Source organism: Fundulus heteroclitus, chromosome 5 (genome assembly GCF_011125445.2).
Source record: "Fundulus heteroclitus isolate FHET01 chromosome 5, MU-UCD_Fhet_4.1, whole genome shotgun sequence".
Taxonomy (NCBI): Eukaryota; Metazoa; Chordata; class Actinopteri; order Cyprinodontiformes; family Fundulidae; genus Fundulus; species Fundulus heteroclitus.
In genome coordinates this window covers 3811841-3831871 of record NC_046365.1, presented here as the reverse complement: position 1 = coordinate 3831871, position 20031 = coordinate 3811841, and the positions used below count along the sequence as shown (strand labels likewise).

Sequence of the window (20031 nt, the reverse complement as noted above, 5' to 3'; positions counted from 1 at the left end):
TTGCAAGCAAAGAACAGGTTTCAAAAATTGAATTTTGGAAAATAAAAATGTTTGAAACAAAGAAAAAGATTTTGAGTATAATTTACAATGTGTATGCAAAAGTGCATCCTATTTATTTCTGTTTGGTATTTTTGCCAGATTTTATTTATTTATTATAAGTTTTTTTTCTTTACATTTTTGTAGTTTGGTATTTTAGTAGATATTTATTTTTCAGATATTTCCATTGTTTGTTTTGGAGTTTTACGAATTGCATTCAATTTCAAATCCCTTTTTATGCCTTACATTCTCTACAATTGGGATGGCGGGGCTTCCTCTGAAGGGTGGGGTGAAGATGCATTTCTATTGGTCTGCATGAACATTAGTTACAGCAATTCTATTTCAGTTTGCGTATGGCAAGTGCTCATGTTTTTTGCTTGCAACTATTGGAACTAATTTCTCTCCATACTTTAGTGGATAATGGCTCTCATTGTGGTTCACTGGAGTCCCAAAGCCTCAGAAATTAGTTCCCCTTTCAAGACTGATAAATGGCAATGAGCTTGTTTCTCATTTGCTTTTGAATTTCCTTAGATTAGAGTATGCTGTGATGCTTTTTGAGACTTTGACATCTAAATATTCAGCTTTAGGGTGCTGTGTGTCTTTTAAAAAGGTGAGAAAACTGAACTCGTGAAAGTCGAAGCAGGACAAATAAACAATAATAAACAATATCTGAAAGATAAAAAAATGAAGAAAAAAACCCTATATCACAGTTTAATTGATCCCATATAATCCGACAGTAAGGATGCTTGTCAACAAGTTAAAGGTAGAGTGGACAATCTTCTTTCAGCTCTGAGTTCCAGGGGGATCATCTTATCTGTTGGTTGTCTCATACACTGATCATTGTGACGCGCTCATCTAACACCAATGTTCATTCCTTGTTGGAGGATTTTTACCTACATTTCCAGAAAAAATGCTCACTATACCTTTAAGGAAATAAAATTAAAAGAAAAATCTGAACTGTATTTTGCACATTTTCATTAGTTAATTTAAATAATGAAACAAAGTCTTATGCAAGTAATGATGGCCATCTGTAAAAATCAATGAAGGGTTTATCAGGAATTAGCTTTGGATAGCCATTGTTGGAGTTATTTTGTCACCAGTTGATGACCAGTCGATAGTCCTTAAATCAGTGACTCTTTTTGGTTAATTCTTGTTTCCTTCCAGCCACCAGAGCCACGATCCAGCTCACAGAGAAGATGGCGGCAGCCGGAGCGGACGCAGTTCTTGTGGTAAACCCATGTTTCTACAAGGGCAAGATGGACAGCCGCGCTCTGATTCATCACTTCACAGAGGTTAGATGACAGGCTGAGTGCAGAATCCCATGCATACATTTGTAATTATGAATTGTTGCATAAAACTATCACATACAGGAACTAAACATAACATGCTGATTGGTACTTCATTGTTGTATCTGGTATTGTGTAAGATACAGTAAGTTTGCATTATGGTTGGTTTGATAGAAGGAGGAAATATGGATGATTATAAAATATTTGAGGTAGTTTTTGTAAGCATCAGTCTGTGTTGGCCAGATGACTGGGTCAGAACATAAAGACCTAAACAAAACTGCATAAAGAATAAAAATACTATAAAGACAATTATAGTGAAATCTAGGCCTCATATATAATGCAAGAAATGTTAAATTGCAAATTTAAGCAAATTGAAATTTTTGACAGGATAAAAAACAACCAATAAAGCAGCCTTTGACCTTTATGGGTAAGCTGCAGTAATGCTTTCTGTCTTTGTTTGAAGGAGCCAACAGCTTGTGCACGTTTTAGGTTTTTAGAGCGTTGATTCTGGATCTTAGTAGCTAGAAATCAAATGCGGCCTCTTCTTATTTAGTCCTCATCCTCGGAACACTGAGAGAGCAGGGATCTAATTTATAAAACTTTGTGTAGAATCCATACTAAACTTGTATGTACGGCAAAATCAAGAAATTGGTGTATGGCAAAAAAATTAATTCTGATTTATAAAACCATGCACACGCACAGCAACACGCAATTTCCCATTATAGATCAGAAACATTTGCGCATCTTGTTCCGCCTCATGTTCTGCCCTCTACACGCCCAGATTCAACCATAAATGGTTGATGCAAAGCATCTCTTGAATGTTGATGTGTATCATAAATTGATCAGGCAGGTGTAAGTAGAAGCAAGGAAAGACAATACATAAATACAACATACATACAAGGCATGTTAAAATGGGAAAAGTAGAATACATTAGCAACACCTGTTAGTAAAAACATATAGTAGAAAAATAGATATACAGATATACATTTTTTCATTTATAAAAAAGACTAATAGAAGATTAATAAGAATCATGTGTGCATATTTTATTATCCAGGAGCCACTTTTTTACTGATTTAGAGAAGGTTTTTAGTGGTGAGATGTTTCTGAGTTCTGTGGCAACAGTGTTGTGTGTGACAATCTCCTACATTACTTAGGGTAAATTATTAGTAAATTAACAGGGTAAATTATTATCCTAATAATAATAAAATCAAACATTTACTGTCACTCTTTATTATGCATCAATTACTCAGTGGATTTGTGGAGCACTTCAGGTATCTGGTCCTGTTTCCCTTTTATTGTCCACCGACATTTACGACTTCTGTACCAGCTTGCTTAAGAACAAGCTGGTACATCAGTCCTATGCAGATGGGAAAACCCTCAAGTGCAAAAAAGAATATTAAAAAGGCATTAATAGTATTTACCATCTAGAATTGCGGGAACCTTATTCAGGAACATAGTGAGCTTCATGTAAATCACACTGAACTGTACAGGCCTACACCCAACTGCCTTGCTTATCTTTCAATTTGTATTTCCGACAACAAAATCCCAGCTAGCCATTTTCCCAAAAATGGCTGAAGTCATTATTTTTGTTCCCCTAAAGTCTAGAAAAAACAAAAACAAAAAAAAAAACAAATAAATAAATTAATCAGCTAATCATTTTTTCATCACTGTGATGTGGCAACCATGGAGAAAAAGCAAAGAAACTATGGGAAAATTTCACCAAAAGGCCTTTTTTTAATATTTGCAAAAAAATTAAAAAAAGTTAAAAATTAAACTTGATTGCTGTTTTAATGTCAAATAACAGCCGTATTTCTTTGAGGCTGTGCGTTCAAATCGGCATTCAGAGAAGGGAACGAGACAAGGAGGAATGAGAGGTTTACCCCATAATGATAAAATATTTTTAATTAAACAAAAAACACACACACCCACACACACACACACAAAAGCATTTTAGGAGGGACGCTGCACTGCCTGGGTGTGAGTGGTAAGCACACTGCACTACAGGAGTCTACAGTAGATGCTACATAAAAGTGTGATTCATTCAAAACCCTTATCAATTCAGTCTCATTGTTGTAATGTGGTAATAAAAAAGACTGAAAAATATAAAGGAGAACATTTTAGTTGAAAGAATTACTTTTCTATGATCTTTGCTCTAAAGGTAAGACGTGTGGTTGTTTTAATTTTTTTTGAGACATCACAGTAAGGCTTCTTTAAGACGTTTAATCCCTACTTTAATCTCTACGGTTCTCATTTAAACTATGTTAGGATACTGAGGGCAGTGCAGTTTAAAGCAATGGGGAGGTTTGTTTCCGCGTGGACACAACGACTAGACGTATTAGGAGAAAACACAGTTGTTTCCCAACATTTTAAAGCCTCTTCCTTGTTATTGTTACCGTAATAATTTGTTCAAAGTGACCTTTTTAGGGTCCTAATCTTAATCTTAATTTACAAACCTCAAACATTTTTTTGATTTACGAATATCAAACCGCCAGAAAAACTCTTGCTAGTCCACCATGTATTTCCGCATTGGACTGTCCTTGCAGTTAGGAATTTTTCTAGGTGTGCGGAGCGGAAACATTTGGTTGCGCGGAGGGGCATGGTAGCAACAATAACATAATATGGCCTCACGGATGCTTCAAACATAAACCAGGCTTTAGACCAGTCAGGGTGATCGTGCTAGCCATAAAGTTATGCCTGATACCTTTTAAAATATATAAACTTTTTAAAGCCTTTAAAGGCTTGTAAGGCTTTCAAAAAGCACAATAACTTTTGTTTTACTATTTGACTGAAAATAAGAGCAATAGACTGCTTTAATTATAAATAATGCTAAAGTCAAAAAACATTTCTTGCAGAGTAGTTTCTAAACTAATCAGATATAAAATGCACATGTAGTTAAACCTTGACAAGACCAATTGTATCCCAGGGAACTTACAGGAATATGTTAAATAAAGTCACATTCAGGTTATGCAGATTCACTAAGAATAGAGAGGTTCTAGGGTTTAACCATGTGAACTTTCACCCACCCTGTAGGTGGCAGACAGCAGCCCAGTGCCAGTGGTTCTGTACAGCGTGCCAGCAAACACAGGCCTGGAGCTGCCAATTGATGCTGTGGTGGAGCTCTCTCAGCACCCAAACATCCTGGGCCTCAAAGACAGCGGAGGAGATGTGAGCTTTAGTTTAATTTTTTGTTTTGTTTTACTTTGTTTGTAAGAAGTTCAGGCTGCGCAGTAAGTAGCACAATGCAAAAAGGCCAGAAAGCATGACCCAAAACTGAAAGAATGTTTAATTTAATTAAATACTGTCAGCTAATTTAATCAATTTTTTTAATTCATATGTTCCCATAATAACATCAATGTGTTTTAAGTACTCTGTTTTTATTTTGTTTACAGCAAATGAGGAAAATAATTGTAAATATGACAAGATATTTACATTTCTTTCCAATACTGACAGACTGAAACATACATTTTAATCTAAATGATGCCATACAGGATGTGCACCGAAGGCAGGACACTTTCTAGAGATCCCCAGAAATTAAGTTCAAGTTTATCTCCATGAGAAAATATACATTAAACCTGAACCACTGAATCAGAATCAGACTTTATTCGGCAAGTTTATGAGTACAAACCAGGAATTCGACTTCAGATTCCAACGCTCACATTGCATAAAAAAACACAGAGTATCGGCAAGCAGAACAGCAACTACAATCTATAACAGAAAGTTATAACTGAATAACCTGTGAGCAGGATGAGTCTGGTTAAGATCTGTTTTAGCTGCCCTTCTACTGGTCTGGACATGTACGGGTCATGATTGGATGGACGGTCAGTCCTGATGATCCTCTGCAGATCTAATTGTGTTTCATTATGGATCTGTCAAGTTTGGTGGATGGTGTAGGGGATCAGGAAGTCCACCGTCTTTAGTGGGTTTAGCTCCAGAGGGTCCCGGGCTCAGCACAATTGTGAGAGAGTTGCTCAGAACACAGAGATAGCGTATTGCGGATAGAATTTTGCAGAGGCACACAATGAATTTGTATAACACCATGACACGTATAACTTGCATAAAAATATTGTCATTATAAGAATAACCCTAAATAATATGTGGTCAAAGATTTTGGACCTAGATAGTATATGATGAAAACTTATAGAGCTTTCGTCCTTTGTTTGCCGTTGTCTCACTTGAAATACGTCCATTCTTTAGATAACTTTTACTTTTGATATTTTATTTTGTTTTGTTTTTTGGAACTCTATTTGTACAACAAATGCATGAAAACAGTATAAGTCCTTGACAATGGGCTATTCACTTTCACAACATATCAAGATTACACATGTGAGTATGACATTACTGAGTCCATCTTGAGAAGACAGTCTCCATGTTCAGTTTTAGACTTGCTGTCAAATATTCCGTTGGGTAGACTTGAGTCTTTCAGTCCATTGAGCCTGCATGTAGGTGTGGGTGTGTGTGAGGAGGGTGTGGGTTGGAGCTAACCTTAGTTCAATGCTATCATTTCCTTTGATATCAGTATGAGTATGCGTTGTGTATATGTCTTTGATACCTGTTTGAAACATTTTGGAGTAAACCTGCCAAACCTCCCAAATATAAGCTCCCGATATAAACACAAAAGGATCCAGTGGCTATATTGATAAAATTAATTTAAAATGTAATTAAAATAGCTTTGTTTGTGATAAACTATGTTTCCTTCAGTTCAAGTCAAGTCAGTAATCTTTTAATGATGCCTATAATCAGTTTGTAGCTAATTCACCTTTCATGCGGGAAAATTAAATTACCTTTAGTATTTTAACTCTTTATTCTGCTGCCCAGAAATAATAATAATACAAAAAAGATTTTGTATAAGTTTTTATTTTTTAAGGTCAATAGATGAAATCTTTTTTAGAGATTGTAAACTGAATGAAATCGAAAGAAGTAGTTATCTGTACATGAATAGATCAAGGTGCAGGGCCATAAAGACTTTGAGTGAAGATGAATGGAGAAAAAACATCACACTTGATCTCACAGTGGGAATAAGATTCATTCAACTGACAAGGTCAAATGTTTTATTATTCTGTAGTGTGAACTGACCTATAATTGTGACCTTTTTTTCCTGCAAAGACAGTTTTTTGCCTGTCCTCTGAGCTCTACCTTTAAATGTATGTTTCATAAAAATGAACTTAGTAAACCAGCTTTCTGAATCAACTCTTTCAATCTACTGAAATTACTTTACTTATGACAGAAGAAGTTTATAATAATAATAATAATAATAATAATAATAATGATAATAATAATAATAATAATAATAATAATAATAATAATAATAATTGTAATATTTAATACAAAGAGCATGCGCTGAAAGAAGAACAATCACACATACGCATACACTAATGCAACAGCTGCCACATAGTCTGTCCACTTAGTTAAGATAGCAGTGGTGTAAAAGCTCCAGCTTTTACTCTTTTGAAAACGATAGGCACATTTATGCAACAAATAACAAACAGGAAGCTATCTAAAAACAGAATACAAAGCCCTCAGCAGCAAGCAGTGGAAGACATTATCAATGAGTACATGTTTTCCAACAATGCTTAGATTTCTTTTTAAAAATTAAATGGCTATCACTGTCTCTGACATGTGCTGATAATCTGTCCCATGAATGTCCCTCCTTTGTTGTAATACAATCATTTAATGGTGATAGGGCAAGCCCATTCAAGACTTTTAAAATAGGACAAACATCATGATATATCTGGTAAGAATCAAGATTTAAGATATTATACTTACTAGTCATTTTACAATAATGAAGCCGGGTTGGTTTCTTGTCAAAGCTCTTAATTGCCTTCTTGAAGACCACACATTTAACATTGTTTGGGTAATATACTAGATTCACAATACTGCCCTGTGCGGTCTCAGTTCGCCTGGCGATGAGGCGAACTGAGACCACATCTATTACCATCTAATGTAGAACAGATTACTAGATCAATGTGTGCTTCTGTGCTTTTTTGTCTCTCTTGTTGTGTCTCTGCTCTGTCTTCTCTAACCCCCAGTCGGTCGAGGCAGATGACCGTTCATACTGAGCCTGGTTCTGCTGGAGGTTTTCCTTCCCGTTAATGGGGAGTTTTTCTTTCCACTGTCGCTTCATGCTTGCTCAGTATGAGGGATTGCAGCAAAGCCATGTACAATGCAGACGACTCTCCCTGTAGCTCTACGCTTCTCCAGGAGTGAATGCTGCTTGTCGGGACTTTGATGCAATCAACTGGTTTCCTTATATAGGACATTTTTAACCAATCTGTATAATCTGACCCAATCTGTATAATATGATTGAACTTGACTTTGTAAAGTGCCTTGAGATGACATGTTTCATGATTTGGCGCTATATAAATAAAATTGAATTGAATTGAATTGATGTGGCTTGAGCATCTGCCCCCTAAAAGGGCTCTGCACATGCCTACCTGCCCTACACACCGGAATCAAATGGCTGAACTGTCTCAATAGCAGCCAGCCCAGCTCTACAAATGTGGTGGCAACTTTCAGGACCAGGTGTCACCTCAACCTGCCTTAGAAGAAATTGCTTTAGAAGGAACCAATGTCATCTATAAGCCTGAAGTAGGGAAAGTGCTGATGAAACTCAGGAAACCCACTGCCCGCAGAAGCACGTTAAATATCTCTGTCAAGTCTTATTTCAGAAGAATTTGCCTCCAGTCAAGATGGATGCTTTAAGCAAACTCCAATACCCAACAGCCCTCAGATGTGCAATCATTTCTGATCGCTTTGAAATCTAATCTGCTACTTTGATAGTTTCTAAATTAAGCATTTATACTGTGTATTTCATTTCATTTTCAGTGTTAGTTGTCTGCTGATGAAGTACTTTTAGAGTCAGGTGTGTTGAGGCAGACACACGTCTAAAAGTTGCAGTACTGGAGTTTGAGACCACATTGTATGTAGGGGAAGACTAAAACGGCCCGCTGTACTGGTCCTGGATGGGATGAGTTAACATTTGTTCTTCAAAAGCAAAATGGTTTGTGAAGTTTTTCTTCCTGTTTAAAAATGAGCGCTTTACTGTTGTGTTTTCAAAAAAACGTGGACTGATTGTCAGCAGCGTCTGCACGGATGAAGGAGCCGGGACTGCTGAAGAGCCTAAAACCGGAGTACATCTAGTTTTCTGAAGCTGTGCTGATTGCAGGGTTGCGTGCTGCAAAGAGGAAGGACAGCGTGCTCTTGTCGAGCTCTTAATACCTTTTTGTCTGTGTGTGGGAAGTGTTTGCACAAAGTTGCAAATGGATTTCTGATTTGGGAAATGACATGTTTGTCCACTCGCAGGGGGATGGCAGTGTGGGTGCAGTTCACATACTGAGCAGCCCTGTTTTAGCTGTGGGCGTGATGAGGACCAACAGAGGCATTATATGTCAGGATCAGGAAACAAGGGAAGTTGCAGAAAGATTATTTAGAAGACCAGAGAACATCAAACATTTCCTCGCATCAGACAATTTCTGCTGGATAACAGTTTATCTTTATTTATGGAAGATAGTCTTGGCTTAGATTAAATGTCTTTGTCAAGTCTTATTTCAGAAGAATTTGCATCCAGTCAAGATGGATGCATTTAGCAAACCCCAATACCCATCAGCCCTCAGATGTGCAATCATTTCTGATCGCTTTGAAATCTAATCTGCTACTTTGATTGTTTATGAGCATTTACACTGCATTTTTCTTTTCATTTTCAGTGTTAGTTGTATTTATTTTCTTTAGTCAGAATGATTGGAAAACACGTAAATGCAGGTGGTCGTGTAAAGAACTGAAAACTATGACAGTGCCTTACAAAAGTATTACTAGCCTTTAAATTTTGTCAAATTAACTTCTGTTTTATTGGGATTTGATGTGAGATCAACACAGAGTGGTCACCGAGTATCATTGTGAAGTGGAAAGAAAAAGATACATGGATCTTTACTTACCATAAAACTGAAAACTGCAGCTTGGATTTGCATTCAGCCTGTCTGACTGAATACTTTTTAAACCTCTGGGATTGGCCAACTTCCCTGTGCCCGTTCAAGTAAAGATTCCCCTAATCTGTGTTTTACAGCTGGATGGGTTCATGATAATGTGCGGTGTTCATTTTCTACCCCTTTGCCATATTGGCCACAAAGTTTAACTATGGTCACATCTGACCAGAGCACCTTCTGTCACATGTTTGCAGTGTTCCCTACATGTGTTGTGGCAAACCCGAGACATTTAGCTTTTTTCAACAGTTGCTTTGTTCCTGCCACGCGTCAGTAAAGAACAGGTTTGTAGCGTACACAGCATGTGTGATGCCTGCCATCAGCTTCTCCCATCAGAGTGGTGCAACTCCACAGCTCCTCCAGAGTTACCTCTTGGCTGCTTCTCTAATTAATGCTCTCTTCATCAAACCTTCAGTCTTTAGTATGTGTACATTTGCACCATCCTCTGTCCATGTGCAGATGATGAACTGAACCAAGCTCTGGGAGGTGTTCAAAGCTTGGGATGTTGTTTTCTAACCCAGGCTCCCCAACACCTCCGTCCCTGACCTGTCTACTGTGTTCCTTGGTCACACTCTTTGTTCTCTAGTGTTCTCCAACAAACCACTGAAGACAGAAATAGAACAGCTGGATTGATACTGAGATTAAATAAAGCACTGGAGGACTTTGTTTGCTACTTTTGAGACCTCCAAAGGCAATTGTTTGGATTGAATTTTCATTTAAGTTTTAAGAGTAAAGGGGGATAAATACAGATGCACCCCACTTTCAGACTAAAAGGGCCCCGTTTCAAAAAATGGATATTCAGAGTAATTTCTGGGGTAAATTCCTGCATACCCTGGCTTTTCCATTTCAGAAAACTCAGAAGCCTTTGCCCTGAGTCAAATTATGACAACAATTTACTCCGTGAAACAACGCCACTACCAAGCAGAAAAAACTGTCTACATCATGCAAAATCAACTTTTTCGACCTTAGGTCTTTAATGATGCTATTCCTTCATCAGAATCGGGCTAAAGTGGTGTTTTGCTCTTTTAGTGACAGCTGCTGCTCTTTTTTCAGCTATAGATATGTCAGGAAACTGTGTTTTTGGCTGCGAGAGGTCTCAGACTTTGTTCAGCCTACCTAAAGAAGGATGTGATCACCAGAAGAGGTTGGACTTTATTTTTGATATCACACTAGCTTGAGTTTGTCTGTGACCGTCAGTGTACTGAGGACTGCTCGGTGAACTTTGGCCTGTTGCAAAGGGGATTGTCTGGGAGGTTAATTCTTACTACTAGTGTGATTTCTACAATAAAACCACCCGATGAAGACGCCAAACTTCACTTCCCTTTGCTTTCAGAATTTGGTATTCATACACTTACTGAGAATTTATATTGCACAACAAAACTCCAAAATGCATTTTTTTTTATTACAAATAATGCATTTTGGTAGCAGTATGTGTGAAATTATTCTGGAGATCCCAGAATAAATCATTGCAATGTTTAAAAAAGAGGTAAATGGAAACATAAATCTGCCTGTAGAAAATCCTATCACCTTGTTTGCAATCAGCTTAGTGGAGGTCCAAACTGTGTACTTGTCTATCCCAGAACAGACAATTAAGCCCAAAACCCTCATTTAAGAAATATGCGGTCTGGAATTCTTAATAAAGCCTTTTGAAAACAAGACTTGTGTTTCTCCTCCTCTTCCTGTAGGTCTGACATGCTCAGTGTTAATTTCCCCAACCAAAGCAACCAAACACCTGTGCACTCCCTCTGGATTACACTGTGTCTTACCTTTAGTTAACTCTGAAATATGTGGTCAATTTCTGATCTGTGCATTTTGTAAAGCTTTCACGCGTTGATTTTGACTTTAGCTGATTCTAATTTCTCTTTTCTTTAAAATTTATAAAATAGGAAGAAATGGTAAAAGGCTTGTCTGACAACCCCAAAGTGCTTTACACCACAGTATGTCATTCACCCAGGTGAATGTTACACATTCACCTGGGTGTGTAACATATGTTGGGTGCAACATAGCTCACCGGTGAGCCCCCATTACCCCCCCCCCCCCCGCCACATCAGCACCACCAGGCCCTCTGACCACCGCCAGCAGGCGATTCGGGTGAAGGGTCTTGCCCTTGTCCGTAGACATCCTGAGTCACCATGAGTTGAGAGACATCTTTTTAGGAGAGAAATGTTTACGTGTGATGATCCTAACTATCCTAGATACCAGATGGGAAACGTAAACTACATTTGTAATCAAACAATATAATAAATGCTTAATTTGTAAAGCTAACAGGTATGTTTCCCAGTGTCCTTAACCTGCATGTTGCATACTAACAGCAATAATTAGACTTAAAAGAAAATAAAAGCTAATAAGTCTTTCTGACACCTGGGGAGAAAACAGTCTTCCTGCGATAATATTTTTCCCATTAGGGAGCTTTATCTACATAACCAGAGTGCTCCAGCTTTCAGGCAATCAGCAGGAGCTCCCATAACCTGATTGACTGACTGATCAATTACAGTCCTGCGTGTTTGAAATGACTAATATGAGAAAAGTGACTGACAGGCTGTGGTTAAAAATACCCCCTCTGTGGGAACACTAATGGAGGCTGAGGCAGGATTCAGCAGGTTTTCCCTGCGGAGCTTACAGCCACACAGTCTTCCTGTGCTTCTTTTCAACATTTCAGGTTTATTTGGATTCTGGGCTCCAGTTTGTAGATTGACAAAAGGAAGTTGAAAGAGACAAAACAAAACACGGAGCTGATATTCATGAGCTGATATTCATGAGCGCCTCCCATCCTCTCCATCCTTCCACCAACCACCGTTTGAAGTTAAATCCTCTTTTTTTTCTGGCTCTCTTGGGAACTATCTGTTTTTCTCTATTTCTTCTCCTCCTTCCTCTGTTTTGGATCTTGAACAATCCCCTCCTCCAGAATCCTCGGCGCAGTGAGGAGACGATGCTCGTCTCTTGCTGAGCGATTTGTTTACCCTGTGAGATGTTAGGCATGTCAGAGTCTCCTGTGGGAACCTCTCCTGGGATTAAAACACAGCGGCAGATATTTGCTCTGGCAGCTGGGAGGAGCTGCCGATGAAACGCTGCTTTTGACTTTTTTTCCGTCTCTCTCTCTTTTTAATGTTTCCTCAGATCACACGGATCGGTCTGATTGTTCACAAAACCAAGGCGCAGGATTTCCAGGTTTTAGCGGGCTCAGCGGGGTTTCTGATGGCTGCCTATTGTGTTGGTAAGACGCCCAAAGCAGAGCTGTTGTTCCTCAACAGGGAACCATCAGCAGCAGTTCTTTTCAACCAGAACCCGGGTGAATGACCATATCGAACTGTTTTAATAAATGTATGTTAGGTCTTTACACTACACATTCACTCATGCAAATTGGATCATTTTTATCCGGTTGTTCTCAGATCATCAGCACGGAAGGTGTCAGAATAAACTCTTTAAGGATGTTAGGGATGACTTGCTTCAGATATTTCAGATTTTTCAAAACCCCTCGCCCATGGCGTCTATTTTCAGATGTGGATGACACATTTGTTTGTTCCTCTGGTGAACATATATAAAAAACCGGTACTGCAGTGACACAATTTCACACATAAAAATCTGGAAAAATCCAGCCTTTAATTCAATAACATTTATGTTAATTGTTGGTACCCCTAACAGGACCATTACAATAAATAAAATTCCTACTTTACTGTTTGGTAGGAACTTCTGATTAGTAATGAAAGGATTTTGGTCTCGCTGAGGTAAAATGTAATGTGACCCATAGATCCATTTCTTTTATTCACTTGTCTTTAGGCTGAATGAAACACATTAGGGAGGCAAAAAAATCTCCAAGGTTCACTGTTAGAGAGCTGCAGCAAAGACTGACATCATGGGGTCAGGAAGTTTCCATAGCAACTATTAGATAATATCTACAGGCCAGCTGGTATTTTGAGAGGCGTACCATGAAAAAATAAATCAACCTTTCTGTCCTACCATCATAAATGTAAATAAACTGGGACTGGGTGCTTTGGTCAGATGAGATTAAGCGTGAGCTTTTCTTTTTTTTTTTTTTTTTTTTTTTTTTTTTTTTTTTTTTTTTTATTTCCCAAACTCTCCACATGGGTTTGGTTTGAAAGGAAGGCTGAATATGTGCAAAAAGCACCTCATTCCTACTCTTGAGTATGGTGGCGCATCTGTGATCTGTTATCTGTTTGTCTTCCAAAGGTCCTGGGGAAGCTTGTTAGAGCGTGGCAGCATGAACTCTAGAACAAACAGGACATTGTAAAGAAACATCAGGTGGACTCTGCCTGTAAACTGAAAAAAAAAGGTCACCATTGGGTCTTTCAGGATAATGTTCCAGAACATGCAGCCAATTCAATACTCAAGCATTTCCGCATGATAGCCAGAGCCAGAAGTCGCCAACGGTGCTGTGAGTGAGTAGGTTACTTTAGTGTTTGAATGCAGGTAATGCTGCTTTTGGGGATTTTTCAACAACTCTGACCACTTTTTCCTTCCCTTTTGCTCAGAATTTCTTTCTAAAATCCAAAATGTTTTTCTGAGAGGAGAAGAATTTTTAATGAATAAGTTCTCCGTCTTGCCACTGCAGGGAAAAAGAAAAACCAGTGGATTCAGAACTCCAATTCTAAACACCATCAACAAAACAGATACTTACACAGCCTGACACAAAATATATTCCTTTTTTTGTCCATGTGTCTCCTCACATTAATCTTCAAATAATAGTTTTAGTTTGATACCAGACATCTGTATCCATTGTCTGGAATAGGTGTCAAATTGGAAAACATCCTCCTTTTTATTAGACTTGCTGGATCAGCTCCTATTCAATTCAAAGAAGAAGAAGAAACCTAAATTCAGCGAAAAGTAGATTTTATTACTTAAATACAAGAACTGAACTGACTTTGACTACTATATTATAATTAGGACTAAACCATGCTAATCTGAATGGGATTAGGTTGGAATGAATTTGGATGTATTGAATTTGCCAAAAAATAATTAGCATTCTGTAATTGAATTGGATTGAATGAACAAATAAAATGATTGGACATAACGTCAGACATCAAGCTTGCATCCAAATCTCTGGAACATAAGAGACTTTTTCTCAAAGTGCAGGGATCACTGCTTGTTATTATCACACTGAGGTCATTTCTGACCTTTAAGGCTGGCTTTGTTTGATTTTTTCCTTCTTCAGTGATCGTGTCTATGGCAGGTTATCCTTAATTTGAATTATAGTAAGTTTTCAAATATTTATGCAAATCCAGAGTTGTCTCTCTTAAGTTGCAGACTATTTTATACGCTTGGACTGGATAATATGTTGGGGAGTAGGCTTCAGGGTGAGGTTCAACAACCCAATGAGTCATTTCTCCTCCCTGGTAGTCCAGTCAGACTCCTTCACAACCACACTTTCTTCGTGACCTTTGATCTGACCCTCATGTGCAGAACTAAATAATGCAAGTAACTCAGACGCTGGTGCAGCTAACATATTCATTCATATAATAATGCCTCCATGCAGTCAGTGGGTTTGTGTTGCTGTTCTGATAACCATCATCATCATCATCATCATCATCATCATCATCATCATCATCATCATCATCATCATCATCATCATCATCATCATCATCATCATCATCATCATCATCATCAGTCATGTGTGCTGTGTTTAGTTCTTCTTGCAGAGTTTGGAGCTTTGATGGGAAATAGAAACTGCTGACGTGCTGCTGCACAATGCACTTAGAAACTTCCCAGATCTGGTTTGCTGACTTGTCAAATCAAAGCTCTTGGATTTCAAAAAAAAGCTTTCAAGTCTTTTTTTTTTTCTTTTCTTAATTTGATCAAATCAGCCTTGCTTTCGACCGCTGCACGTTTTTAAAACAATTACTCTTTTTTAATGTTGGCATGGTAAGTTCCATAAGTAAAAGTGTACTTCATTTTCTTATTGCCAATCGCTGTTTCCATTATTTAGTGAATGTATATAGCGATGGCAAAGAGAAAGCACAGGCTCTCAGTCCTGTAGAAATGAACTGGTCTTGACCAGGTTGGAAAATTCTTCTGACGTTTATTAAACAAAGCCAAACTAGAAAACCTGTTTGTAAAAAAAGTATACTTCAAATATAGTGGCTTTCTATCCGACTTCAGTTTCGCCTCTCATCGCAGAGGGATGATCATTTATTGAGGTGTGCAGACATTTGTTTCTGCACAGCTCTCTTACAGGCCAGCCCTAGCATTTCATTGACTTTAGGACCCGGACTTTGACTTCCTGCTGTAACATCTTGGTTCTTTTATTTTATAATAGCTTTCTGCTCTGTTAGGAATCATTGTCCTGTTGATGACCCAGTTAAGACCAAACTTCCGCTGTCCAACAGATGACTTCACATTTCCAGTTCTTGGTCGATTCTGTGGCTCCAATGTGTCAAGATCCTGTGGCTGCAAAACAAGCCCACATCAGCCCTCCACCATCACCATGTATGACAGCTGGTGCTGTCCAGTTGTGTTCCGTTATCTTTACTTTGGTCTGATCTGACCAAAACAGCTATCGCCCCCTGCTAAAAGACTGTGGTCCTTCAGATGTTACAATCACACTACTGTTATTGCCTATTTGCACACTCTTATTCTCAGTGGTGGAGAAAGTACTCATACAATGTACTTAAGTAAAAGTACAAATACACAGACAAAAATTTACTCAAGTAAAAGTCAAAGTACCACATTATTATTTTACTTAAGTAAAAGTAAGAAAGTACAAGCTTTTAAAACTACTTACGTATTAAAAGTAAAAGTACTTGCCAACCATAATACCTAACGGCTTATATAATGTCATTAAGTGTACCTATCGTATTTAGTTTTAATAAATCAGTAATGTACCATTTTAATGAGCAATGCTGCAGATAAAGCATGTTTTTATTGTGTTTATCCCCTGTGACAGTTTAGATTTAGATATTTTATTCTATGCATCAGAATTCCAGGGATGACCTGCAGGGTTACATGTAATTAGGCAAAATGAGAGAAATTATTATACCTTTGAAATGTTTTATTTAATTCAAAATAAACACGTTCAAACGAAAATTGTTTCCCTGAAAAAAGGGACTTTAAACTGACCTAACAAACATCAAGCGATTTGGAAACATCTATTTTAATGGCGCTAACATTTATTTAATAACCAGGACGTGAAGGAGTTTAGCGACAACTTATATGTAACATTCATGGCGGGAGACGTGATCAAACACCGCAGTAATCACTGTTACTTGCAAGTTCATGCTAGCTTATAACAATATACAGTAATCGTATTTATTTACTGCAGTCGAGTTCAACAAAAAGCTTGCTAAGATTACATAAAACTTCACTAACACAAATTAATTTAACATCGATAGCGTTTAGCAACTTAACTTACCTCAATATGTTTTTTCAAATTTGATGGTGAATTTTTGAAAGATAGAATTTCGTGCTTTCGGGGAAGGCAAAGGCGGCATTGGAATCTCCAGGAAGCGTTTTTTGACCCAGTTATTTCAAAGAAATCTTTTAAATAAGGCCATGGGTGGGGCAGGTCTTCTGGAGGATGACTATCCTTGGACTCCATTCTGGGAGTTAATGATTCTGCAGGTCCTGCGTACTGTGCTGCTCTTCTTGAGGGAGGGCCTAATGGTTATTTCCCGCTTTGGATTGGTTCAGCGGACTGATTCTGCTCTCGCCATTGGATACTTTCAAACTAACGAACAAATCAAAAAGCCGAAATGCGTCTTGGATGTAAAGACTAACGAAACGCTGTATAGAAATGTAGTGAAGTAGAAAGTACAGATACTTACTGTTAAATGTAGTGGAGTAAAAGTAGAAAGTATCCATTATTAAATCTACTTAAGTAAAGTACAGATACACGGAAATTGTACTTAAGTACAGTAACGAAGTACTTGTACTTAAGTACACCACTTCCCACCACTGTTCTTAGGAACATCAAATAGCACATTTCTGTAAATGAAGCCTCAAGATCACTGCACAAGAATTACATCATTACTTGAGATTCATGAAGGAGGGGCTCATCCATGTAACATGGCTCATTTCATCCACAATGGGACTGATATCAGAGCTCTCGGACGATACGAACTTGCATGCGCTAATACGTGAAGAAAAAAAACTTCCTGTAAATACTAAGTCTGTTGCGTCTGTGTGTCATGTTATTTGTCTACTCCTTGATTCTTGAAAAGGATGTTGTTCCAGAATTCAGATGCAGATTTTGTAATGTAGGTGACCACCGGGTATATTTTTATGGGCCTCCTAGGAAGACTGACAGCCTCTTAAATGTTTTTTTTAACTCAAGAGTAATGTTTCTTACAATGACCGGCTTCAGAGTGTTTGGAAACAACTCTAGTTGTAACCTTTCCTAGATTGATGAGGAGATCCTGGAAGATCAATGCTTATTTCTTTCCTTCTTGGCGACGTGTTAACACACCCCTGTGTGTGCCCGCACAGATCCATTCATCGAGTGAAGGATTTCTCCTTTCCTTTTAAAAATCAATGGAAGTATTTAAGTGTAATTAGCTTTTCACTCTCCTATTTGTTATTGGCTTAATTTATGTTGAATTCTTACTTGGTGATTTTGTTCACCTGGGGTTAGACTTAAAAACAATTGGAATATGTTTTTTTAATGCTCTGATAGATTTGAAGAGGTTCTACTTTCTTTTTATGACAGTACATGGTAACAACACTATAATAACTGGAGGCACAACGTGATGAAGGAACCTGAATACTAAATATCTGATGTTATCAACTGGGCTGTAGACAAAACATGTTTTACTTACTTGTGTAAGTTTCGAAATTAAATGTAGGAATGTTTAAGCCCATTTTACATTTAATTTGGAATTGAAATTGAATTTGGAAACAGATCCTGTGAAAAGCAAACATTAGTGTTGTGTATTGAGCTATCACTGGGCCCTGTGCGTACCGTAGGTGCTGTTGGCGGAGTGTGTGCGCTGGCTAACGTTCTGGGCCAGGAGCTGTGTGAACTGGAGCGTCTGTGTAAGTCTGGGTGTTGGGAGGAAGCCAGAGTCCTGCAGCAGCGGCTCATCGAACCCAATGCAGCCGTGAGTACATCTGCTGCACTCTTTCGTACACTAGCTAGGTGACAGACCAAAATAGAATGGTGCACAACTTTTAGGAAAAGTATAAAAAAAATGTTACAAAATAAAATCTGGAAAGTGTGGTGCATTTTTATTCACCCTTCTTTACTGTAATACCTTCACTGCACTGCAAGCAGTGAAGGTATATCTGAAAACCTGTAAATCTGAAGGGGCTGTGGCAATCCACCTTTCAGGTGGAAGAATCTGTTGAAAGGACAGGCACTCAACAAATTTAGCCTTTATTGACAAAGTTATAATACGTCCTGTTTTCACTTTACCACAGTCCTCAAGGAGGACACAACAAACATGCAGAAGAAGATGTTCTGGTCAGATCCGAGCCACAATAAAGTTTTTGACCTTTGTGTAAAACTCTGTTTTTCATTAAATAAATTCTTCACATCAGCCTGAAGACAGACATAAAACATGGTGGGGGTACCGTCATACTTAGGGCATGCTTTTCTTTAACAGGGCCAAGGAAGCTGTTAGTTTATGTGGAAATGGACGGCGCTAAAAAGTTAACTAAGAACTTAACATTTATATTTATAGACTCTCTCAATGTATTCTGATTCAGCTTGATCTATTTAAAAATAATATGTGGGCAAAAACATCAGTCTGTGAAAAGATGGTAGAAGAAGCTGTAACTGCAGCTGAAAGTTGTTCTACAAAGTATTGACCCAAGAATGCTAATTCCCATCAGACCTTTCAGATTTTGGTTTGTAGAACATAAATCGTAACAATTTGTGACATTTATTGCCATATAATAATAGAGTTAATCAAACTTCCCTAATGATTAGTTTCACCAGAAAAGAGTAAAAATAAAAATGTTTTTTCAGTTAAAAATGTACGTTACTGTATTGAGTTCTGTGCTGAATGTCAGAGGTGTGTGCTCAGCGCTGCTCAGCGATGTCCTGGGACTGAGCGATTGGCTGCTCAGTGTGTTTAAGGCTACAAACTGGTTTATTAAGGAGCGTTAAGTGTCACTGTCCTGACAGCCTCGGTCTCCCACCGCGCCACATGTACACATGGCTTCATGAGGACCCCATGTCCAGTCAGTGTGAAGGTGCACCAACTATCAGGGATTAACATGTGTTTTTTTTTTCACTGCTGCTATTCCTATATTCAGTTTATATGGAGGAGGGTATATAGAAATTGATTGAAGCTTTTTGTTGCTAGGTGACCAGAAAATTGGGAGTTCCTGCCCTCAAGCAGGCGATGGAGTGGTTTGGTTACCACGGCGGCACCTGCCGTTCTCCTTTACAGCCACTTACAGAGGCAGAGGCTCAGCAGCTGAGACGGGACTTCTCCACCAACGGATGGCTGTGAAGGGTAGTGTGCATGGGGGTGTGTACAAGTAGTTTATCCATCAGGACACGTCTTGCTTAGAGCTGAAACAGCAGTTAATAAAATTTGCTCATGGAAATGGAAGATTCTTTGTCAAATTTAATGAGTAACCCAAAACATTTACTTCTTGCTTTTTCATTGCTCTACAAAAGGATTGAACTTTGCCACAGGTTTAGGGGTTAAAACAATATTCCAAGCTTTGAACATCTCCCAGAGCTCTGTTCAGTCCATCATCTGAACATGAAAAATGTACGACAGGCGTGCAAACATACCAAGCCATGCCCATCCACCTACACCAACAGAATGTGGAAG

General features: G+C 38.2%; 1 protein-coding gene across 1 annotated transcript in view; it reads left to right on the top strand.

The window, feature by feature from the left end:
- The window catches only part of hoga1 (4-hydroxy-2-oxoglutarate aldolase 1), a 26479-nt gene extending 6676 nt beyond the window's left edge, over positions 1–19803 (top strand). The window contains exons 3-7 of the mRNA XM_036136743.1: positions 1201–1328; positions 4353–4487; positions 12413–12509; positions 18209–18342; positions 19552–19803. Coding sequence (XP_035992636.1) covers positions 1201–1328; positions 4353–4487; positions 12413–12509; positions 18209–18342; positions 19552–19701 — 644 coding nt within the window. The 3' untranslated portion in view covers positions 19702–19803. The remainder of the gene's footprint in view (positions 1–1200; positions 1329–4352; positions 4488–12412; positions 12510–18208; positions 18343–19551) is intronic.
- Positions 19804–20031: the final 228 nt, after the last annotated feature.